Here is a 26,221-nt window from a genome sequence, read left to right as displayed (position 1 = left end):
GCCCCATTTTCTAGGTATGTAGCTGTAAAAACTGCATAGTCATAGTGTATGATTTATACAAGAAAGAACAGCTGCAAATATGTTCCCAAGACTTGTTGCTCAATTCGATAGTCAACTTTTTACACATCGTCTCAAGGAGATATTTACATACTCCATTGTATCGCATTGTATAGTAACTGACCTCGCCCCTAGCAGACCCTTACAGCTGGATGTCAGGTTCCTCGCACTCTCTACTTTAATATTATGAATCCTCAAATATTGTGTCAGGTCTTTTTTAGATTTCCAGATTAGACTACAAATATGACAACTTAGCACTGGAGGTTGTGCTGTTATAGCATCCTTATAAAACTGTCCATCATGATCCTGTCTTTGCATGATTTAAAAAATTATATAAAATTTAAGCTAGTTCAAATATATTGATAAAACAAATGTAAGAACCAATATTTTTTAAAGGTGCCCAATACAAGGTAGAGATTTATAATATACATTATATGTTATTTAAAATGGTCTACATAAAATCAGTTCATTTTCAGTACTTATTGTACTTTTCTAGGGCCAAAGTTAGTAGTCTTAATAGTAGCTTTAGTAAAAATTAATAATAATTGTAATAGACTAAATGTGTGTGTGTGTGTGTATATTTGTGATAGGACAATTCCATACAAAATTCCTGATTCCAATTCCGATTCTTTATAAATCTTTAAATATTTAACTATAAACTTATTTTTTTCCCGATTACCATAAAAATATATAGATACATATATACTTTTAAACATAACAACACACTTGTGAGTGACATGATCTATACATTTTAGCTTTATAGCTAGTTTAAAATCAATAAATATTTATTATTACTTCCAGCAGTTGTTTTAAACAAAATCAAATAAAAAATATAATTAAAGGAATCGTTTTCGGCATCAGAAAATAGGCACAAATTTTTTCCAACCCCTGATTCCGACTCATCGTTCCAACACTTAATATATAATTGATGTTTTTAAATGAAATATATATATTTCATTTAAAAACATCAATTTCATGTTAGAAACATAGCAAAATATACTTTCAAATATTGCATTTGTATTTTATTTCTTCAAATCAGTCATCCCAAGGAAGTCTTAAAATAAAGACGAAACGTTGATGAACATTTAATTTTGGTTTGTTGTTTTTTGTTATTTTTTTAATTCTCCATATATATATATATATATATATATATATATATATATATAATCCAATCTCCACTTGTGTGCATAGCATAAATATTAATTTTCCCATTTCCAATCACATTCATGTATTTCTATTAAATCAACACTTTTCATGAAACAATCTAACATAGATCTTTTTAAAAAAAAAAAAAAAAAGATTCCTTTCATCGTTTTTGCCAAATTACTTTGTTATGTCTGTGTCTATTCTATTATTTATTGATAATCAGCTGAATTCAATCAATATTCTGTCTTTTCACTTTTGCCTTCATTGCTTTACTTAAATGATTGCTGCACATCCTATGATTGCTGCTATCATTCAGTGCGAGAACCTCGATTCACGTTTATTTACGTAAGAGTACATTAGTGTTAACTAGTTTCTTACTTTCAGCACTTGATCAATTTTAATCATTGCATATTCCAAATCTTATCGAGCTGATTATTACAGGTTACTGAAAAATTGTCAATGGAAAAAGGAAACTTACTCACTATACAAATTGCTATTAGTGGTATTTAAAAAATTTTTACCCCACATATTAGTGCCCGAAAGTTAATAAAAGTAAGATGGTCAGTGAGGCAACTGCATAGTAATCATTAATGGTGGAAATTGGGTAGAAGTTGATTATTTAAAGAGATAGCTCAACAAGAACTTGTTTACATTTGACTTGAAGACAACCATGTCCTAATTAACTGGAAAGCAGGTCAACAGAACAGAGTTCCACAGGTGGGCAGTTTGAGGAAAGAAGCTTTGTCCATGGAATTTACGTTTTGATTTAGACACAGATAGAGGGTGAGAAAATAGTTGTTGTACATGTAAATGGAGTCTTTCATTTCATCTATAACATAAATCTTACCTGTCTGTTTAAATGTATGTATGCCTAACACTTTTAACAGAGAAGATGAATTTTCATGAGATCGGTATCGTTTTGAAGGTCGACCCTTCGGACGACAAATATTGAAAAATTGGCTAAAAACATTAATTCCTCCACCCTCAACTGGGCACTTTTCTACAGGGAGGGGTCGCTTTTTCCACCGATATTTTCGAAAGTCAATCCCTCTTTTCGATTGACTAGCTTTAATTTAAACATTTGTCACTTCCAGTTTAACGATGGGCGCAACAGCAAAGACGTCATATTTTTTTTTTCCACATTCTTTTCCTCCTTCGCGGTACCGGGTTCAAGCCTGCCTGCTTACTATTTTTTTTTTTTTTTTTTTTACTCAACACACGCACCTCCAACCACCTGGGTAATGCTGAGCACCCAGGCTAGTTACCCATTTTCTACAAAGAAACGGAAAAGCAATCTGCCATATTTGTTTCCAAGAAATCTTTTATTGGATATAAAAAATGCAATAAAATATATGTTGACAAAGTAATTAATATTTTAGGTTCTTGCAAATTAACATTAATTTAATTAAAAAAAATAGATGGATATTAAAATGTCCATTCGGTTTGTGCTTTTACTGACGTAATTAATGTTTAAAATATGAGGGTCATTCCAAAAGCCTCCTATAGTATTACTAAAAAAGTTGGAGCTATGAAGACTAAAACGAGAAACCTTTTGTGCTCACAAATTTATTTTTCTACATAGTCACCATTATTTTCAATGCACTTTTACCAGGAATTCAATGATGCATCTGCTTCTTATGCATGCCCATGACAGGTGTTACTTTTTTAGTCTTACACCATCAGCATCTGCAACAGAAAGATGCAACTTTCAAGTTATGAATGCATAAGCCCAATCATCATAACAATACAATTTAAAATCTCTGTTCCATTTGGGTGGAATAAAAATATAGGGCGCATTATTTTGGAATGCCCCTTGTAAAAACATGACATACTGATGAAAATGCTGTTTGAAACTTAGTTGTGACAGACCAATGAAAATGCTTTTTCAAATTTAAGTGTGACAAGCTGACAAAAAATGCTGTTTCAAATTAAAGAGTGACAGACATACAAAAATACAGTTTCAAACTTAAGCATGACAGACAGAGCTTGTCACAGAAATCCTTGGATCTATTTAAGGATTTGGGAACTGATACTTCAACATGATTTTCTCTGAGAAAATAATTTTCAAGTTTATTTAATTTTTTTTTTCAATCAATTTTACAAAAAATCTGTATTTGTTAATAGATGGAAAATTGCTAAGCTATTCAAACGATTGGTTGAATGATCTCGTGTTTGGGCATATTTGAGATAGCTAAATGATTCAGTTGGCGTAAAGCAGTGGTGTGTCATGCAGGAGTCTGTCAGTCATCTGTCTTAGAAAATGCAAAAAAAAAAATAAATAATGGATAGTTCTTAGGAATTTATATGCAACCACCAAGGGATTATTCATTATATCCACATTTGGAATTGGATTTTAAGACTGTTATGTGGTCAAGCGTGTAGTCCAGATAAAGCCAATCGGAAATCCTGAAGAAATATCCAACATAAGGGAGTGGTGGTGTTGGTGGCAAGAAGCTTTTCAAGTTTTATGCTTTCAATTTCCTTTCAAAGATTATCCGTGGATTTTGACTATTTCCTCTCGAATGCAGTCATCTAGGATAAGTGACATTATCTGAATTATTTTGGGAAAAGGTTGTGTATATTTTTTTTAATTTATTTTCTTTTGTTATTCTTATATCTTAAAGCTGCACTGAGTTTCTATGCATAGTTGCAGATCTATGCAGATAGGGATGATGACAAAATGACATTTATTCTATCAACCTTGAGGATATTTACTCAAAATAGACATATTGTTGCATGTTTATAGCATTTTGAACTTTAGAAGATGGATTCAGCAATGTCATCAGATCCAATGTCACATTTAATAAGACATTGATTTTAATCGTTGAACCACAAAAATCACGGAAGTTAAGTTTTGTGAATGTTATATATGTCAAGGTGAAAAAACATCAAGTTGTAGTGAACACATTTAAAGCAATAAAAGAAAAATGAAGCATGAATTTTTAAAATATTATTTTTCTATACAATTTCTATCAAATAATACTTTTTTATCGTCGGGGGGGGGGGGTATGAGTTCCGTTATAGAAGTGTTGATTTAATTTGAATGAAATAAAATACGCATCAGGTGCACTTGAAAGTCAAATTACAACGTAATATTAATAAAATAAACAAATATTTTTATTTTAATTGTTTGTTTATTTTAGTAATATTGCGATGTAATTCGGCTTTCAAGCACACCTGATGCCTATTTTATCTTATACCATTATATGTTATATGTTAAAAGTGTTAGTTTAGATCGTGAAATTATTTTTAAATTCAAACAATTATTGTAAGAGAAAAGGCTTGTATATCATGGATAAATATCACATAGAGATGATTCCAATACAATGACCAATTCTGATTTTAATTTTTTTTTTTAAATATTGAACTATAGAGTTGTTTTGTTTTTATTTTTTGGATTACTGTAAAAACCCATGTACTATATGCATATATTTTCCCAAACAAATTTGTAGATAGGGGTAATCTATAGATTTTAGTTTTACTGATCGTTTAAAATAAAATAAATATTTATCATTAGTATCAGGAATGGTATATTAAATTTTAAACAAGACACACACAAAAAAAAAAAAAACAAGTAAAAGACTCGTTTTTGGCATTAGAAAATAGGCACAAATGCTTCCGATTTTAATACACTAAAAGGTTCCAATTTTGATTAATGGTCCCAACATTAATACAAATATCTATATTTTCTATCAAGGTTGCTTTTACCTTATTTGGAAAAAAAACATGATTATTGACAAAATGTGTACCCTAATATTAAATACAGAGTGCTCCCCCACCACCATCGCCCTCAAATGTCACTTCATCATTCATAAAATGTACGACCAACTATTTTCGTACCTAGTTGTTGTCTAGTAACCTGAAACATCAAAACTATGTGATTTTCTTTTTTAACAACGTCATTGATCGATTTGTTAATATTAAGTTTCTTTCTGGTGTCTCCAATTTTTTATTTCCCATAATGTTACGTTAAGTATAGTGCTTAAACATTTCAAAGATATTTAGTTTCCTCTCATGCGGTGCCACTATAGTCTATATCTTAATTGCATATATATATATATATATATATATATAATATATATATATATATATATATATATATATATATATATATACATTTCTAAAGAAATGGCAGAAACACTAGAGGACGACCTCCAATCTGTGGTGGAATGGGGACAAAAGTGGTTGGTCGCGTTCAATGCTGCCAAGACTAAACTAGTTTCATTCAATAATTACAAGAAACCCTCTCTACCACCTATAGTAATGGCCAACGACTCTTTATCTGAGAGTCCATCCTTCAAACTCCTTGGCCTAACGTTCACAGGAAACATGAGTTGGAACAATTACATTGAAGGCATTGCCAGGGCCGCTGCAAGAAAGGTGGGCTCTCTCTACCGTGCTAGAAAACTACTAACACCCGAAAGTATCCTGTACCTCTATAAGGCCACCATTCGCCCATGTATGGAGTATTGCTGCCACATCTGGGCTGGTGCATCTGCTACTAGTCTCTCGCTCCTTGACAAGGTTCAAAAGAGAGTCGCAAACCTGATAGGCCCTGAACTGGCATCTAAGCTTCAGCCTCTGTCCCATCGACGAAATGTTGCATCCCTCTGCCTTTTCTACAAGTATTTTAGTGGTGAATGCTCTGACGAACTGCAATCACTTGTGCCCCCACGACGTGAGCACCCTCGACAAACCCGACAGGCTGCTAAATCCCACCCCCACACTGTAGAGATCCCTAGATGTAAAAGATCTTTTTACTCCAATAGTTTCTTCCACAGAACCGCTAGACTCTGGAATTCCATTCCAGGTCCCTGCTTCCCCAACAGTACTGACGTGCAGACGTTCAAGTGTGACATGAACCGACATCTTGCTGTCCAAATCCCGACATAGTACCCCAGTAGTTGTTGCCCCTGATAGTAGCCCCCTACACCAAAGTGGCAATTTGCCTTGTTTGGGGTGAAAATGTAATAAAAAAAATAAAATATATATTATATATATATATATATATATATATATAATACTAAAACGAGTTAATCGAAGTTTGTTTCCTTAAGGTGTTTTTTCCTATATATTTTAATCTCAGAAAATACATGTTAAAATATTCCTCAGTTTATTTAAAGTCGAAAGTAATAAAGAAAGAAAAGAATAAAAGGATAGGAATAGTTCATTATAAACAAAAGGAAATACCACCATGAGCAATAATACTATTCAGCTCCTAATTGGAGAGGAACGAGAAAGTTAGAGATCAGAAAAAGGCTAATCTTGGATTTTGTCTTATTTCTTAAAAAATTAAACTGGCTTTGCAAACTCACTTTTTCTGATGCAAATAATTTAACCTGAATCAATAAGCATTTTTGTTTACATGATAGTTTTCTTCTGTCTCTACCTACATTGTTTTTTTTATAACAAATAAAGCGTAATTCACTTGAATCTCTTTTGGTTGGATGTTAAATGCCATGTGAACGGCAAACTTGAGAGTGGGCTGAACATCAACCGTTTCTGACCCTGAACAACGACCCCGCCCACTTGCTTATTCTCTCTATCCTTTTTTTTTTTTTTTTTTCCAAATCCCTGCATTTATTGTCCTTTTTATTTTTTTGTCATGTTGTGATGCAAATCAGTATTTCAAAACGCAGAATCCCACCATTGCTGACCAACTGCAAATGTTAACTCACTTAATTAGACCTTTTTTTTTATATGTTGTTAATCTTTGTGTACTTACTTTCTAGATGCCTTGAAAACAAAAAAATGGTTTGGGAGAATGTTTGACATTTTTAAATCATTATATTGTTAAATTGATTGCAGACATTTTGCCTTTCACTTGGCTCTTGGTTTTGTATCCTACATTTTGGGTGGGACAATCTAAATCAAAAAGGTTCCGTCCATCCTGCTTATCCTTTGCAAATGATAATTGTAAATTAGTTTCCTGTCCTTCATCAGAACAGCTGGACTTATAATCAGTTCGACCCTGAAATGGAATGATTCATATTCTAAATCCTCGGTCAGTTCTATTATTATTTTTTTTTTTTTCTTTGTTTTCTTTTATGGAGTTTACATATATGGTTTACCACTTTTGGGATGAAAGTAAATTAAATGTCAGATTTTTATTGTAGAAGAAATAAAAACCTCATCATAAAAATGGTTCTCATAAGAAAAAAAAGTTTAACCGATTTCAAAGATTTTAGGTTAATTCGATATTGATTTGATTTTTTTTTCTTTTAGACACACACAAACAAAAGTTGAAATTAAAAAAAAATCGATTTTATTCCTTGTAATGTTTTTAGCTGTAATTTACGCTAAGTGATATTTATTTATTTATTTATTTTTTTATATAGCTTTATACAACAGAGTTCAAATTGATTGGAAGCTCTTTCTGAAAATCAGATATCTAGAATTTTGTGAAATTTTAACAATAACTTTTATTTATTTATTGATAAATATTCCCCAAATTTCAGTTTCTTTAGAGTATTTTAATGGGTTCTTATGGGGCATATAGAAACAAGCTCCCATTTAAAAATTCAAATATTCAGATTTGCTTTAATTCAAAATAGTGAACATTTTAATCATTAGATACAAATTAAGCAAAATTGCTTGAATTTTAATTTCTTAAGATCCTTAAGCTTAAGCTTTTCTAGAATCAAAATAATGTAATGGATTTTCATCAAAATGAGAATAATGTTTCTAGACATATGATTTAGTATCATTTTAATCTTTGTAGGAAGATGCAAAAGTAGTGCAAACTTGTTTTGTGTTGGAAGTTGTTTTACTCATCCTGAGACGAGTTTCTTCTAAGTGAGAATGTGTGTTTGTGAGGACACTTCTCAACTTATAAATTCAACGAATTTTTTATCTGCTGACTAGAAATTTCATATATAGGATATTCAGACATGTGGAAAATTTTATAATCGGTATCAAAATTGAAAAATTGGTACTTGGGAGTCATCAGATTTTTATCCGTTTGCTAACTGTTTCATGAATGTGCATGCGTGGAATGTTCACATTACAGATTCGTTATGTTAAAATAAGTCGGTTTGAAAACACTTTAAAGACGTGTCAAGCTGGTCTAATGGCTATCAGACTTGACTCACTGTCTTTAGGTTTTGATCTCAACTCCGGTATTTTTTTTTTGTTTTTTACTTACAAGAAGTGAACTGTTTAAAAAAAAAACATGATACTCGCATGCACATGTCTCAGTTTCTTTCAGTTTTTTTTTTTTTTTTTTTTTTTCTAATTCATTATTTTTAAAGGAATTTAACGTTTAATACCTATGGTATTTCTGTGTATTATAAATAAGAATTCTGCATTAATTAAAATATAATATTTATGCATATTTTACGACTGGGCAACGACGGGCGGCCTGCTAGTATATATATAAATGGTATAACATAAAGATAAGTGAGGTAATTGCCATGGTGATGCCTTCTGATTTTTATATTTACTAACTTCGTATTTTCACTATTTCTGGAAAGAGATGAACAATAAAAACCTTGTTCCTAAATCTGACTAATTATATAAGGTAGTATTTATCAAGAAACTGAAAGTTGTGGGTCGTTCTCTAAAAATCTATTTCAAGACTCAAGAAATTGGTAAAAGCTACAAAGGAAAGTATCAACCAACACCAAAGATGATGTCTACAAAACTGTGAGTTGAAGACTTAGCTGATATTGGCTTTTTAATTCTTTGCATAATTTTGACTGACAAAAAAAAAAAAAAAAATAGATATTTACTTTTTTACATTTTTATGTTGAGAGAAATATCGTGCCAAAAGAGTGTTTTTTTTTTTGTAAGCTGCATATGTTTGTGGCTTATATTTTTTTTTTTCTTCAAATCTTATTTCTATTGCTTATAAACTATGAGACTGATCTGTTGATGTTTGTCAGCTTGAAAGCATCATAAACATAGGAGCACATTTTCTTTTTGCTTAAAATCTTAAATTATACATTTCTCATCCTCTTAGATATTGTTTATCTGTTCATTTTTCATACTTTTATCGTCACATTTACACTTAAAACTCATATATAACATATAAAAGAAGTTATCTTGTGGATTTTAAAAATCACGCCCAAATAGCAATGCATCTGGCATATTCATACTTGTTTCATTTATTCTTTTCATTATGTTATTGACATGCATATATTTTATTTTGCTTCAGTTTTTCTTTACTAAAAATACTTATTCAGGTTTAGAAAAGCTGTTAGAGTCGAAACACTTTCTTTTACTCACCCAAATAAATTAAAGGAAAGTTACTGTGTGCAAATAAACTGAATTGTCTCCCTGAGTTAATTAAATTATATGACTTGTGAGTGTGAGTTGGTTCTTTACATGCACGTTAATGGCACACACACAGCCACTAGGCAAATAGGTTGTTACATTAATTTCGTTATGATTCATTTCTGTTTATTAATAAACAAGTTCTTTCCAGTCAATTTCAGCGGTTGCACTTTTCGGTTTTCTCAATTTTATCGGCAACAGATTCTGCTAGTTTTATGTATTGAAACCGGAAATTATTTATAAGTATTTTACTTGATTAATTGTATCGCACTTTTGGTACTTACTTTTATAAGTATTTATGAAAATGGGTTTATGCAAGGTATTACTCTTTATATTAATACAATTATTATAACTGTATGTGTATATCTCGTTTTAATGTAACTAGTATTATTTGTTTACTATTAATCGAATACTCATAGGAATAAAAAGTCCAATAGCAGAAATTAAAACGAAATTAAAAGAAATCCTATTTGCTTACAAATTTAAATTCATCAAATTCATTTTATTCATAAACAAAGTAGCTATTTTAAGTTTTTGTTAATAAAATAAAATGCGAGATTTTGTGACTCTTCAAAATTTGAAGAGAACTTGGAAACATTTAAGCTATCAAAAAGAGACATTTTCTGGCTTTACAATTTTTAGAAAATCTTTATTAAAAAATTGGAAGGTTTAGTAGCTATTTATATTCAATAATTTTATGAATAGAGATGAAAACATTATCTTAAGAAAATATTTATAGCTTTACTAGTTCAATTAATAATTTAATAACCAAACTATATTGCAATAATCAAATTTAACTTTCAAATTCAAAAAATTTAGGGGGGAAAAATACTTAAATTCATCATTTTTTAAATAGGATTTTAAAAATTTGTTTTATTTCATACTTTTTTTTTGGGGGGGGATTTTTTGATTTTGCCAAATATTCAATTAATAGTATAAACAATTATCTAAGTTATTTTAACACAAGAAACACACATACACACAAGTAGTGGTCATACAATCTGATTAGAATATTATTATAGCGATTGGAACAATGAGTCACAATAAAAATTGATTTTCCTAAATAAATGCTTGGAACATTATCAAATTTGTATCTTAAATCGGCTTAACATTTTCAGCCATACCACAAAAATTATTTCTTTTTTGTTTTTTGAGATTGAAAACATTCAAGGAGTTCGTCAACATGAGTAATGATATATCATTTTTTTATATCTGACTAGCAAGGCTACCCGGGTTGTCCCAGGACCATAAAAATAGAAAAAAGGTTATAAATTTTATGACATTTTTAAATTAAAACTTCTATCTCTCTACTTCCCTAAATCCATCTCTCTCTTTCCCTCTTCTCCGCTTTATTACATTCCCTCGCCCCTCTTTCATCTCCACCCATTCCTCTCTATTGAAAATAACAATGATATATGATTCACCTCTTGATATAATAAATAACATTGAAAATCACTGACATCTTTCCCTCAAGAAAATGTGGATCAGTTGACTCCTTAAAAACATGAATATATATATATATTTTTAATCTTATTTTACATATTCATCTAGGGTAACACCGATAAAGAATATATAAATTTTGTGAGTGTTTTTTTTTTTTTTAGTTTTTGACTTTAAGCTACACACACACACACACAACTGCTCTTTATATTATAAATTAGGATTTATTTATATTTTTTATCTTTTTGATTTTTTAAAATTTATCTTAAAATGTTAGCTTGTCATATGTACCTTGTCACACTCACACAACTCAGCATGTAAGTTGATCCATACCCCCTCTCTTTCTCTCAAGAATGGAATTTCACCTTGAATGCAATAGATCAACTTTCAATGAAAGTTGGGTGTTGCCAATAACCCATTTTTATAGGAGGAGGAATTTCGATTATTTATCACCTAAATTGATCTCACATATCTGATTTGTGCGTGTGTGCATACAATTGAATCAGCACCTGATGAAAGTAAGATCACCAATAATCCATTTCTAATGCTGTCACGGTTAAGCCTGCAGCTGTCTTGCATTTTTTTTTTTTTTTTACACAGTGATCACCACTTATCAAGGCCCGGAAGCCACTCAGGGATAAGGGTTATTGCAAGTACATTACGTTAGTGTGGAGATTTGATGAAGTGTTTACTTAAGGGGGTGGTTCATTAGGAATTTGTTAACGTTGAACTTGAAGACATCCAAGTTTTAGTCCGGTGGGAAGCAGGCAGACGGAACAGAGTTCCACAGGCGTGCAGTTCTAAGAAAGAAGCTTTGTTTATGGAATCCACATTTTGATTTAGGCACAGATAAAGAGTGGGGGAAATTTTTCAAAGTGGATTCAGCTAGACGGGTGTTTTTCGTGAAAGATTGGTGAGGGGGGACCAGAGATTGAAGTTCAGACGAGCACCTGTCATGGAAATAACGATAAAACAAGTATAGGCTCGCAACGTCTCTTCTGTGGGAGAGAGGTTGCAGGGTAGAGAAAAGGGCATCCCCCACTAAGCCACAAAGTCTATTTTGTAATCTGTCAAGGCAGGATAGGCTGTTTTTAGCAGCTCCTGCCCAGATATGGCAACAGTATTCCATCCTTGGACATACTTTTTAATGTATCAAAACATTATTGCAATCAGTGTAAACCTAACGTGACCATTATTTTATAAATCATAAGAGGCTAATATCCATAGTTGCAGTGTTGATGTGTAGATGATTTATTTTTTATTTTGTATATTCAGTACAAACCCCTCCTAAACAAAGTATGTTCTACCACTTTCCCTTCTCTCTCTCTTTCTCAATCCTGTCTCTGTCCTTTTTTTCTGTATCTCTCTGTTCCTCTTTTCTATATCTTTCTTTGCTCGTTTTTTGTCTACTTTAGTCTTCTCTCTCCCTATCCCCTTTTCTCTTCTCAAACTCTTCCTTCTTTGTGCCCTAATCTCCTCTCTAGTCATTGCTAATACTTTCCTTTCTATCTCTCATGACACTCTCCCCTCGACACTCATAACCAACACTTGTGCACTCTCTCTCTCTCTCTGGACACTCTCGCGCGCGCTCTCTCTCTCTCTGGACACTCGCACTCTCTCTCTCTCTCTCTGGACGCGCGCGCTCGCGCTCTCTCTCTCTCTCTCTGGACGCGCGCGCTCGCGCTCTCTCTCTCTCTCTCTCTGGACGCGCGCGCTCGCGCTCTTTCTCTCTCTCTGGACACTCGCGCGCACTCTCTCTCTCTCTCTCTCTCTCTCTGGACACTCGCGCGCGCTCTCTCTCTCTCTCTCTCTCTCTCTCTCTCTCTCTCTGGACACGTGCGCGCACACTCTCTCCTCGACACTCGCACACTCTCTCTTGACACTATTTCTTACCTGATTCCCTTTCTCTATCATGCATATAAGCCCTATCTCTCACCTGATTCCTCGTCTCTTCCTTTCTACCCAGACCTTCTCTTTAGTCTCCATATTTCTATTTTTATTGATTCACCTTTTTTTGAGCTGCTGATCCAGAATCCACATTTTGATCTATTTTGAGCATGATACTTTTCTTTCTTCCCCTCTTCTTTCAAACTAACTTTTCTTAAATTTGATTAGATTTGGTTGCAGGGTGTTACCTTTCCCAAATCTTAAAATCAATCTAATAGAGAGGAGCAAATCTCTGATGGCACTCATGTGGCCAGAAAGGCATGTCATAATAAATGAATATTAGGTTGTTCTTATATCAAATTCATTAGTGAAAAGAGGGGGGAAAAATCCCCTTTTTAGAGAAAGAAAAAAAAAAAAAAGGAAATATTGTAGAGTTTGTTTTACTTTCTGATTATTCACTTTTTTGTATTCTTTTTTCTTTCTATTCTTTATAATAACATGAGGTAGGCCTTTTTCCTATTTTTTTCATTGAGAGCTTTCGTTATACAAGATCAATATTTGATTTTGACTAGCCATTTTCTTTTATTGAACACTAGCATGGGTGCCCAGCGTTGCCCGGGTGTTTGGAAGTGTATGTTGAGCAAAAAAAAAAAAAAAAAAAAGCGGTCAATTTTTTTAACTTTGACCCCTATTATGACCCCTTGAAATTTATTGTTTTTGGCTCAAATCATTAAGTTAGATCCATGCCCAAGGAATCTATATCTAAAATTTCAAGTGTTTAGACCCAAAATTGTCGGAGGGGTTTGGTAGAGTTCTCAAAGGTCAAATCATTGAACTTTGACCTCTTAATCGCCAAATTTCTGGCCAAAAACCGATCACATCGATTTTCCCAAATCTCAGTATCCTGTATATCAAATTTCGACAGAGTTATTGCATAGGGAAATGTACACACACAGGTACATACACAGACATGTTCACTCTTATAGATATATAGATTGGTCCATATTAAACGGTGCAAAAAATAAATAAAATAAACTACCCAGAAGAAATTACCTTGTATCTCGGTTACCTGCATGAGTTAAATTATGAATTATTTCGGCTTTTTACAAATTAAATTAAAGACAAAAAAAAAAATTGAAGTTTTTTGATAACTGGCCGCATACAAAATTGCTCATTTTCCCTTAGTCTAAAAGACTTGTTAAACTTTATTACATATAAAGATATATAAAAACATTCATCTTTTTTAACGATAAAGTCACCCAGAAAAATATTAAAAATGAAACAAATTACAATTTTTCCTAATGAGTGTAACTAATGCAAGGAAAAGCTCTTATTCTGTAATAAGTAGACAAAATAAAAAATAAATCATCTACACATGAACACTTATTCTGTAATAAGTATACAAAATAAAAAATAAATCATCTACACATGAACACTTATTCTGTAATAAGTATACAAAATAAAAAATAAATCATCTACACATGAACACTTATTCTGTAATAAGTATACAAAATAAAAAATAAATCATCTACACATGAACACTTATTCTATAATAAGTATACAAAATAAAAAAAATAAATAATCTACACATCAACACTGCAACTATGGATATTAGCCTCTTATGATTTATAAAATAATGGTCACGTTAGGTTTACACTGATTGCAATAATGTTTTGATACATTAAAAAAAAAATGGCACTAAAACTGACTCTTAGACAACTATTATTTCTGACTTAATGAGTTAAAAAAAATAATGGCTTCAAACTTATTTTTTGCAAATATAATTTTAAAATCATGTAATGCATCTGATAAATTTAAAAATAATAATTTGGTAAAATAAAGATATGATAGTAGACTTAAAAAAAAAAAATGAGAAACACAAAGTATGAAATCGTCAGATAATGCCTGGTAATTACAGTTCAGGAATAGTCCAGAGATTATTTTGATAGACATTATATTTGAGATTACCCTACATTTAAAAATCTGGAAAGTTATAGTTCGGTAAATGTAAAACCTCAAGATGAAACCTTCTAATGATGAGGCTATCACCAAAGTGTCCCTGCCTAACCTTAAATCGTGATAAAAGAATTACCATTAAACATTCATGAGTGAACAAGTTGGGCAAATGTTCATTTGTACAAAATATAGTTAGATTGGATGATTATGACTTTTATTAACAATTCTATGAGTGACATCTATTTTGGATGACCCTGTACCATATGGCTTGCAATCTCAAAAGCGTTATCTATATAAATAAAAGAGTAGATAAATGCATGTGTGTGTGTTTGTGTGAAAATATTTAACTGATAAACTCTTAAACTACGAGTCATATAGCACTAAAATTAACAGGAGATAGTAATCAGACATCAAGGATGGTTTATAGTAAGTAAAATCTTTGTTTGGATGGATGAATAACGCATACAGAAATATGTTGGCAAGTTGAAATGCAAAATGTTCATTCCAACATGTCGACATATTTCTATTAAAGTTCTGAATGTTTTTAGATGAGGGCTGATTGTTTATATTACTTGTATTGATTGGACTATTGTTCTCATCTTGAGTCTTATTTGTACGTTTCGGTCTTTTTGGCATTCGACCATCTTCAGGCATATTGATTGTTGTCATATGGATTGCATATTTAAAAGAACATTTTTTCGACAGGCCCTTTATGTATAGTGTGAACACTGGCAAGTTTTGGGAGTATTGTCCGTTGGTATTTGCTCTAGGTTTTCCAGAGCATACATAAAGGGCCTGTCTGAAAAATATTTTTAAATATGCAGTCCATAAGACATCAGAACAATATTCAAGGGTGATTTGACTCTCAAAAAACACCTAGTAAGAGTCAAAAAACTATATATGAGATTTCATGCAAATGTATAAAACTATACAAAGGTGAAACCGGTTGCTCCCTAAAGATAAGGCTAGGAGAACACCATTTAGCTGTGACATGGAGAGAGGTTGAAAAGTCGGGACTCGCTGATCACATATGGGGGGGGGGGAAAGGAACACCCTTTTATGGAACGAGGTTAAAATAATTGACAAGGATGCAAGGTGGAGAGTCAGGCGAGAAAAAGAAAAAAAAAATTCCAAAGCAGACCAAGCCTAGAGATTAATAAAATTTGTGAGCCTTTAATTGTAGAAAAAACAAATTGTACACCTTTAAAATTTTGATGATGAAAGGGAGATAATCCCCTGTCGCTCTTCATTAGAGTTGTTTCCCCTTTGTCAACCATTTTTTTTTCACACATACAAAACCATAGCCATAAAACAGCGACTAGCTCAAAGAATACGAAAATTTCTACAGAGCCAGTAACTTTTCTCTTTTCTTTTCCAAACAACAACAAACATGCCTGAGGATGGTCGAAGGTCAAACCAACTGAAACGTTGCACAAATAAGTCATGAGAACAATAATCTTATGAATATAAGTAATGTTTCTTTTACTTTTGCGCATATATATATATATATATATATATATATATATATATATATATATATATAATATTCAGTAGTGAATTGGCTCTGTAATATTAAATATGAAATCTGCATGATTTAAAATATATTTAGGCATATTTTACAACCGGGCAAGTTCGGACATCTTCTACTAGTTATGCAAATCATTCTGTTTTTTTTAATTATTCAACATGAATTCCATTCATTAAATATAAGCCAAACCTTTTATTACTTGTTTTTTGAACTGATATTGCACCACACCTTTTACATTTTATAGCACATTAATCTTTTAATTTTATATATATATATATATATATATATATATATATATATATATATGTTTACTCCAGATATGTTGCCACTGAAACTTAGGTGATAGAAACCAGATTATAAGGTAGCAACCTGTGTGGGGGAATTGGGCAGCAAGATGTTTGTTCACATTTCATTTAAATTTTTATATGTTGGTAAATTCCAAAAACAACCGTTTTGAGGAAAGAAAGAAAGAAAAACTACTAAAATAGGAAATTTTCTGGCATCTAGATACCTCTACAGTGACGATATGGTATTCTCCTGCTAGCCGGCTAGGTTTTTGTTGAGGGGATAAAAGTGCAATAAGTTCATTGGAGCACATTCCATGAAAGCATTTGCAAAAATACAGAGATGCAACACTGTTGTATTGTGACAAGAACTGGAGCTTGGTAAACAGTGTGGGGCCAATTAGTCTAGAGGTTCATTTTTGAATGTTGTGTGAGAGAAGCTAGTTGGGTTAGAGTATCGGCTAAAATGTGCCAATAATAATCTATGCATGGGCGACAGTATTCTGCCCGGGATTTTCTTAAATTTATAGCGCAGCCTAACCAACATTAACTTTAAAATGCAATGAAGAAATCACACTTTATTTTCATAATATTAAATTTGAGTGGTTATTTCAAAACCCAGTTCAACTCTTGTTAGATATCTGTGATATTCATTGAATCTGTCACGGTTCCCTTGTTTACAATCCTCTCCTTCTGCGAATTGTAAGTATTAACCATGCTTATACTTACTGCTGATAATTCTGCACCATTGGTGTTAGCCGCACCCAAAAAAAAAGTTGCTGCTGATATCTTCCTTTTCGACATGGCAAAATGGCGTATATATATATATATATATATATTTTTTTTTTCATAAACAACTTGCAAACAAGACTTTCACCTAACACTTAAAACCATATTTTTATAAACCAGAAATTAACACTAACATTGTTAATATCCATTGGGACCATCAACATGTTTTATGTCATTTGCCTGCCTTTCCAACTTCCAGTGATACTTATCCTGCCCTTTCAAAATGACTGAATTTGGCACTAAATAGCCCCCAAAAGGGTTTATATATTGTAAAAGAAAACAACTCAATACTCTTGCATCTTATCGGTGAAATAAAGGTTACCTTTACTTTAACACTGTCCGCCTGTGTTCATCATCTTTCTTTACCATTGTTGCGTTTTGTCTTTCTTTTTTTAGTTGTAATGTCAATTGCCAAAATTAATACTGTTGACAAAGGTATGGTGCCTCCGTTCAATCACAAGAAACAATAGATACCCTCTGTAAGGTTAGCTGCACTTGCAATTGTGAAACAAACATTGCGCAATCTCCAACCTCACCTCTCCTTAATCAGCACTGCTTGAGTCCAGTGGGAAGGAGAAGTGCTAGACAACTGGAAACAATGCTGAGATAAGCGGAGAGCACATACAGTACCTAGAATTCCCAAATGGTCACCTATTTTGGTACTGATCAGACTGAACCTTGCTTAACCAGTGATCTCATGGGAACTGGTGTGTGAACATGTTTATGCTGTATATTTTGTATACAGAGGTATGTATCCCTCTACAAAATGCAAATAATAGCCCCCAAAATGAAGAGATTTTTGTTTAAAAATACTTTCTTACAGAAATTCCTTTTTTTTTTTTTTTTTTTTTTTAAATTTAGAAATTTTTTTTCGCATGGATTGCAAAGTTTATGTATTTGTTATATATTTTTTAATAAAACGTCTAACATTTCATTTTATGTTGGCTATAAATTGTTTTATCTTCCAGACATTTGGTGCAATGGCTGCCCTGACTTGAGGTGAAAAAAGAGCTTCTTGTTTATATCCTGCAACCAATATGGCTTATCGTGAAGAAATTGTACGCGCTGAGCTGAAGAGCTCATCAGGTTAGTATTCTGTTTTTTTTTTTTTCTTTTCTTTTTCTCTTCTTGGCAAACTTTTAATGTGCATGCATGCACATACACAAAACCATGAATATAAAGTTGCATGTAAAGTAAATAAAATTGTCTGAATTGGTTTTTGTCGAGATTTTCAAGATGCAGAATTGTTATTCACGTTATCTAGAGTTAAACTAGTTGTGAGATAAACCTTTCTGAATGTTGTTAGTAGTTTTATTGCAACCCACAAATGGAATTTATTTTTCAGACTTGAAAGATGTCTCAGAACAGATAAATGAACATAATCATACTGAATAACCACAATGTTGACATATTTATCCTTTAAACAAATTTGTTCATCTATTAACATTTTTTTTTCTATATTGCTGAGGAGGACATAAGACAATTTTGGGCCTCTGTCCACTTCCGTTATCGAACCACAAGAGGGACAACCCAAAAATGCCACTCATAAAATTGTTTATAAAATCCGTAATACTTTTTACTATCTAATCATAACCATTAAATACTCGTCTGTCTACAACCACTACCAATAATTTCCCCCACTCTCTATCTGTGCTTAAATCTAAATGCATATTCCATGAACAAGGCTTCTTTCCTAGAACTGTCTGCTTGTGGAACTCATGCTAATCTGTTTCCCAGTTGACTACAACATTGTTTTCAAGTCCAGTGTAAACAAATTCTTGAGCTGCTCCCTTAAATAATCAAATTATACCCAATTTTCACCACTAATAACTAAAATGTTGTCTCAGTGACCACCTTACACTCATTAACACTTATTCTCGAGTAGCCTGTAGCCCTACGAGTGCTGTTGTTGTCATAATTCTGGTTCACGGGGCCATAAATGTAAACCACCAGGACTATGTCTAACCCTAAGCCCCTGTGGCAATACTCTTAACCTTGTCTAGTGATGGACCCCTTAAAAATGTAACTAGACACTTGTCACTGGAACTACTGCTCTGATGCTCAGAGAGTACAAAGTGCACGTGACCCTCAGTCCATGTGGCAATAGCATCGTCAGATGCTGTGGGTTGAGTCCTATGAGGTGCTTCAGTGAATAGCTGGTTGTGGTGTTGGTGCTGTAAATAGCTGGGTTTTCAAATCAAAGCATTCAATAATAACTCAGATCTTTTTTTATAAACGAAAATAATTATTTTTAAGATATTTCAAGGCACACTTTGTGCAAAGGAAAGTTAGATCTTCACAGTTTCATGATGCAGGATGTTTTCAACTTGAGTTTATTCATACAGCTTTTCAGAGGAAAAGCTTTTTAACTTAGCTCTTCTGGGAACGTTATCTGGTCTTGAGCAGGAACCCAAAGCTGAGATGCATCCTCTTCGATGGTCCATAGAAGTTCCCTTTCATTTCCAAATATGTTTTTTTTTTTATGGAACCTTATTCTAACTACCATCTCTTTGAGATTAGCATTTCCTCCTCTATCGTTTGGATTACCCTTTCTTTTCTATCTTTCCCTACTCTTCTTTCTTCTGAATCTCTTTTCTTTCTCTATCTTCAACTAGATCTCTCTTTAATTCTCTTTTTTCTTTTTCTTTCTTTCTCTCTTTCAAATCTGTATCTCTGACTGCCACTCTGAACAGAAGGGTACTATTGTCTTCACCTTCCATTTGGCCTCTACCTTTCACCATGTGGGAAGGTGTCTTCTCCTCTTGCTTCATTTGCATAACCAAATGCCATTTCGTATAAGTAAAAAAAAAAAAAAAAAGAAGTTTGTTATCTTTTGGAAATGAACACAATTAATCGGCACTGAATCTGTCAACTTCTTTCTAGGACTGTCAGCTAATCTCTGTTGATGGATATTCAAAATAAACTTTTGATGGCTGCATTAATCAATTCGCCAGTTGTCATCCAGCCCATGCCCCCCCCCCTCCTTCCCTAGACATCCATATATGTGAAACAAGTCAGGTAACTTTCCTTCAGTTTGTATTTTTAATAAACTTTCTGGCAACAAGATTATTGTCTTTTATCTAAATTTCTTTGTATACATCCAGCACGTGGATTCTCTTTATTTATTTGCAATCCATTTTTTCAGTTTCCCCAGGAAACATCTTATCATTCCTTGTAGCCATGTGAGATTTTTTAACAAAATGTCACCTTCCATCTTATTAGTTGGCGATAACGGATGCTGTGCAAGAGACGCATCTTGTTACAGCCTTTGAGTTTTGATAAATGATGACTCTTTTGTAGAAATAAAGAAAAATAAACTTCACTTTATGCATAACTTGCATCAGTTTCAGTTATGAATGTGCAATAGCTGAATACAACGCAAAAAATTATTAGTCACTCTGACGAACTGTGTGACATTTTACTGATTTGAGTTGTGATGAACTTATTCAAGTCAGGAATAATCAGGGGATTGTTTTTATAGACATAACCTTACAGATAAAAATCTGTGGGTGTTATGGTCCGGTGAGTGTGAAGCTTATTCAGGATAACACTTCCTACTGATGACACGATCACTAAAGTGTCTCTTTTGCATCTCATAGAATGGTGCAAACAGACTTTTGGAGATTCATGGCTGAAACTTAGTAGAATAGTCAGGTATAAACTGAAGTTTATTTATGTCACATACAGGATTGTAAATTTTATTAGCAATTCCATTATTTATTTCACTTGCTCTATACTGACACCACGTTCTATAACAGGCACAAGGGGAAAACAAACAAACACATATCCAAGGCAATAGAGGAAAACCTAGAGAAAGACCTCCGGTCTGTAGTGGAATCTGGTCAAAAATGGATGGTAACATTCAATGCTGTCAAGATAAAGCTTGTTTCCTTTAATAATTACAAGAAACCTACTCAACCACCATTAGCTATGGCTAAGGATACATTACCTGAAAGTACTTTGTTCAAACTACTCGGCTTAATGTTCACAGGGAACATGAGTTGGAACAAATACATCAAGAGCATTGCCAAGGCTGCTGCTGCCATGCTAGAAAGTTACTTATGCCTGAAAGTATCCTGTACCTTTACAAGGCCACCATTTGCCCATGTATGGAATATTGTTGTCACATTTTGGCTGGTGCATTTGCTACTAATCTTTCACTCCTGGACAGGGTTCAAAAGAGTCGCCAACCTGATAGGTCCTGAACTTCAACCTCTGTCCCATCCATGAAATGTTGCATTCCTCTGCCTGTTTTACATATATTTTAATGGTGGATGCTCCGACAAACTACAAGCCCTTGTACCCTCTCGAGGTAAATTCGCCTGACAAACCCGGCAAGGAGCAAAGTCCCACCTCTACACAGTAGAAATCCTAGGTGTAAGAAAGCCTTCTACTCTAATAGTTTCTTCCCCAGAACTGCTAGACTTTGGAATTCTCTTCTGGGCTCTTGCTTCCCTAACTGTACTGACATGCAAGAGTTCAAGTGTAATGTGAACAGACATCTTGCTGCTCAACTCCCTACATAGCACTCCTGCAACTTATGTTCCTGATAATACATCAAAGTGGCATTATGCCTTGTTTGAGGTGAAAATGTAATTAAAAAAACACAAAAAACCCTTCTTGGTTCAAATATGTCTTATCTCCTAACATAATCTTGTTCAATGAACCAGAATCAATCATTACTCTGAAGTCCAATCTGACTCTAAGAGACAGACCCTTTATTTACACACTATTTGCTTACAAAATACATGCTGTCAAACTGATTGTGTACAAAACATTTACAGCATGAATAAATATGAAGATATGAAGGATTTGAAACATAAAAACTTGTTGAAATAATCGGATTCAGTATTAAATAACTCGAAAAAAGTTGATATGCCGTAAAACAGAACCAACCAATCATCTACTCTTGAACACTTACAAGATGAGAAGAAACTCAACACCACTGATGAATATTAACCATTTGTGGTATTCATTCTTGATTATCATTGGCTGACAATGAAACACTAGCAAATGGAAATTGGCGAATCCTTTCAATGTAATGATGCCATCTATAAGGAAAAACGATTTCCACCAATTATTGAAGAGGAGATAACTCTTGGTGGAAATTAGTAACCGGCAGTCCAAATTCAAAAGAGGATTATAGTCAGCTAATGTACTTTCTAACTTCTGGCGTAGTGATACTGAAAGCGGTGACAAGGCAAATCAGTTCCGTCACCGTTATTGTTCTTCAGTATTTCTATTGTGAATTGATTTATTGAAATAAAATATAAGAAAAGAATATTATTGAAAAATATACAGATAAAAATAACGCAGTTAGTCTTTATTTCACTTTTAATAACAAAATTAAAAAATAAAAGCTTTTTATTTGAAATTTTGTAAAAAATGTTTATGAAATTATAAAAATAAGTTTTTTTTTGTTTTTTTAATTTAAAGAAAAGCTTTTTATTTGAACTTATATAATAAATATGTTTATGAAAGCATAAAAATAAAATTGAAATCAAAATAAAATTTCAAACGTATCTAATACATATTCCTAAAATAGTTTAAAAAGCTTTTAAAAAACGTTTTCAATAATTTAAAAAAAAAATAAAAATAATTTCAATAATTCTTAATTAAAATTAGATCAAAAAACTTTTCAATAATTATTAAATAAAAAAAATGATTGGAAAAACATAATAAAAAAAAGTGATATAAGCAGGAGAGAAAAAAGGGAAGGAACTTATTTGCCTTGTCACTGCTTCCGGTAGCGTTATGCCAGAAGTTAGGAAGTACGTTAGCTCACTATAACTCAAGAGAGTTTATTGCTCTACTACAATGTCTATAAACATTTCTTATATATACAGGGTGGAACGATAAATTTGTCACCCTTAAGAAAACAATACTATAGCTTTATTTATTGAGAAAAAAAATAAATTCCAGTAACTTGATTATCTAATACAATTGACATCTATTCAATGTAGCCACCTTCACTCTCAATCACTGTCTTGATACAGGTCCGGAACTGGGAAAATGTGACGTGTCATGATATGCCCCTCACTTGAAATCACACTAAAGACCATAACCGTGTCTAGAAACTTCGTTGAGCTGTGCCCTCAAGTGTTAAGCCATCCAGATTTGCATTTTGAGGGTGCTGGCAATTGTCCTATTGTCATAACTTGAATTGGTAGAGAGCACACGTTGTACAGCGGCGCATCTCCAATCTCACTTGTTGAACAGTGTCACTTTCAGGCATGATAGAACGCCCCTATCACTCTTAGGATTTATACACAACTGGCCAATTAGTAGATGGTCTGCAACAAAAAAAGAAAACCAGTTTTCATCAAATGTAAATGGAATCATGTAGTCTTTTCTAAGGTGACAATTTTATCGTTCCACATTATATATACATATATATATATATATATATATATATATATACTAGCGGGGGGGGGGTACCCGGCGTTGCCCGAGTGTTTGGAGATGTGTGTGCTCGGGCGGGGGCGGGGGTTGTTAATCAAAACATAAGAATAAGCGAAGTAAAAAAACACAGAAAAATGAACGTTAAAACTTATCTGAAAAAATAAAGCGGGGGGGGGGGGCTACTCGAGGGATGGGGGTAATCAAAACATAAGAATAAGCGAAGTAAATATTTTTAAAAGTTAAAACTTAAAAAAATCGAAAAAAAAAAACACAAAAAAACTAACGTAAGGCAAATGAACGATGTTAAATGTAAAAATCGGAGAAACAAAAAAGAAAACAAAAAAACGAATGTTAAAACTTCTTTAAAAAATCTGAAAAAAAAAAACGTGAAAAATGGCTTAAACAAGCCTGTTTCAATATTAAAATTTAAAAGATCGGTGGGTACCCAGCGTTGGCCGGCTGTTTTTGGGTGTGTGTGGTTGGTCGGGAATGGGGGTTGTTAATGAAAACCTAAGAATAAGCGGAGTAAAAAAAAAAAAAACAGAAAAATGAATGTTACGTGAAAAATGGCTTAAATAACCCTACTTCAATATTAAAATTTAAAAAATCGAAAAAAAAAAGGAAGGCATCTCACACCACTATTGAAACCCAAAACCTTTAGATAATGACCCAACGTTCTAACCAACTGAGCTAACACGAGATACATGAATATTGTGTCAATTCTTCAAATATTTAAACTAAATCAGGTTATGACCTCGTCTGACGCATGCGTAGAACCGATCTCGTCATGAGAGGACGGTTTTTGCTGACCCCCCCCCTGTAGAAAAGTGCTGATTTCAGAGTGAAAAAAATTAACGTTTTTGGCCAATTTTTCGATATTTGTCGGGCGAAGGAGGGGGCTTTCATATGAGACCAAATTTGTGAATTTTTGTTCTGTCGTTTGAAAATTTTTAGCAGACACAAAAACATACATACATTTTCGCTTTTATATATATAGACTAGCGGGGGTACCCGGCGTTGCCCGGGTGTTTAGAGGTGTGGCGGGGGGAAGGTAGATCAAAACAACCCTGTTAAAAAAAAAAAACCGTTGGCCGGGTGTTTGGAGGTGTAAAAGAAAAAAAAAAAGTTTTAGTAGAAAGGTAGGCTTGAACCCCGAACCTTAGACACGGAGGTGGAAAGGAAATGGAAAAAAAAAAATTGTGACCTAACCATCTCGCCCGCGAGAATAGATGAATTGATAAGTGTGTTAAGTTAACGTTTATAAAGCGAAATTAGCAGGTGCGAGATTGTTAAATGGCGTGATGTTTGACCTAGTTTTGCGCTGGAAGCCAGTTTCTGTTTTCTCCGCTACACGGCGATCAAAAAATATCTCGAAAATAGCTTGTAAAAGTCGGGTAAATTAAAGATAGCTGCGACCTGAGTTCCTTAGTCGTAGATATTATTATTTAGACAGCATATAAAAAGTTTTAAGAAGCGAGCCAACCGAGAATGACGGCCAAAAAAGCCTTTTATATATATATATATATATATATATATATAAACGCACAATCTTTTCCATAGAAACATCTTCTTCCTAAAGTGATTATTTGTTTTTTAAATTGATCTGTAGAATTTGTGCAGTAATGAAAGAATCTCATGAATTAATGATTAAAATTTTGTGACTAGAAAAACTGAAAAAAAAAAAAAAAAAAAATCAATCCAATTGTTATTTTGAGATTCTTCAAAATGTTTTTAAAATTAAATTTTTTTTTTCCATTCATTAATTTTTTTCTTAATCCATTTTAAGCAATCAAATTGAAATTAAACTAACTTAACATGTTACCTTGTTTAACCAATTTGTCTCTCAGCTGCCCTACTATCTAGCAGTTTATTAGTAACGAGATAATATAGTGTGCCCCTTCCCCAAATGCCACACATGAAATCGTCAATAAAATTAACAATCCTTTCTACAATCCAACCATATTTGGTAGAAATAAATGTCAGTATATGTATGACTTGTCCACCAAGTTTTATTCATGAATATTCAACAGTCTTTGTTTTATCGCTGTTTAATGATAATCACAAAGGATTTGTTTAATAGCAATAAATTTTTAGATAACTTGCAAGTGTTCAGTTACAAAACACTCTTGATCTGAATGACTGGATTTTAAGTTTTCATTTATGATTTTATTTTCAAATCTAATTCAGTGCTCTCCGAGCCAGACCAATTCGAACTCAAATGACTCGTTTGCATTTTTTAGCCATAAACCAAAATGTTAAAAAAAAAGCTAATTTATTTTTCAAAGATAATATATTTTAATTAATAGTTTGCATAGAACTAGTCTGAAAAATAATTCCAATAAATCATTATCAACAAAAAAGAATAATATAGGAAATAAGATATTTTTTCACTTATTTTCTTTACTTCATTTTTCTTTTATTTACATATCTGCTTACAAATGCTAATATTTGTTTTTAT

At 32.7% G+C, this 26,221-nt stretch overlaps 1 protein-coding gene across 20 annotated transcripts in view; it reads left to right on the top strand.

Moving 5' to 3' along the window:
* LOC145253353 (uncharacterized) overlaps positions 1-26,221 on the top strand; it is a 692,561-nt gene that overhangs the window by 559,298 nt on the left and 107,042 nt on the right. For 18 of the 20 annotated variants that reach the window (XM_080112927.1, XM_080112928.1, XM_080112926.1 and 15 more), the window contains one exon: positions 18,330-18,447. In XM_080112927.1, the coding sequence (XP_079969053.1) occupies positions 18,399-18,447 (49 nt within the window). In that variant the 5' untranslated portion in view covers positions 18,330-18,398. Of the gene's footprint in view, positions 1-7,007; positions 7,208-8,620; positions 8,848-18,329; positions 18,448-26,221 lie in introns of those variants that run through there. The other 2 variants (XM_080112935.1, XM_080112934.1) reach the window with 2 other exon arrangements.

This window comes from Euprymna scolopes, chromosome 3, assembly GCF_053919585.1.
Source record: "Euprymna scolopes isolate OS-2025 chromosome 3, ASM5391958v1, whole genome shotgun sequence".
NCBI classification, from domain to species: domain Eukaryota; kingdom Metazoa; phylum Mollusca; class Cephalopoda; order Sepiida; family Sepiolidae; genus Euprymna; species Euprymna scolopes.
Note: the sequence above shows the minus strand (reverse complement) of the source record. Positions and strands in the feature narration are given on the sequence as shown.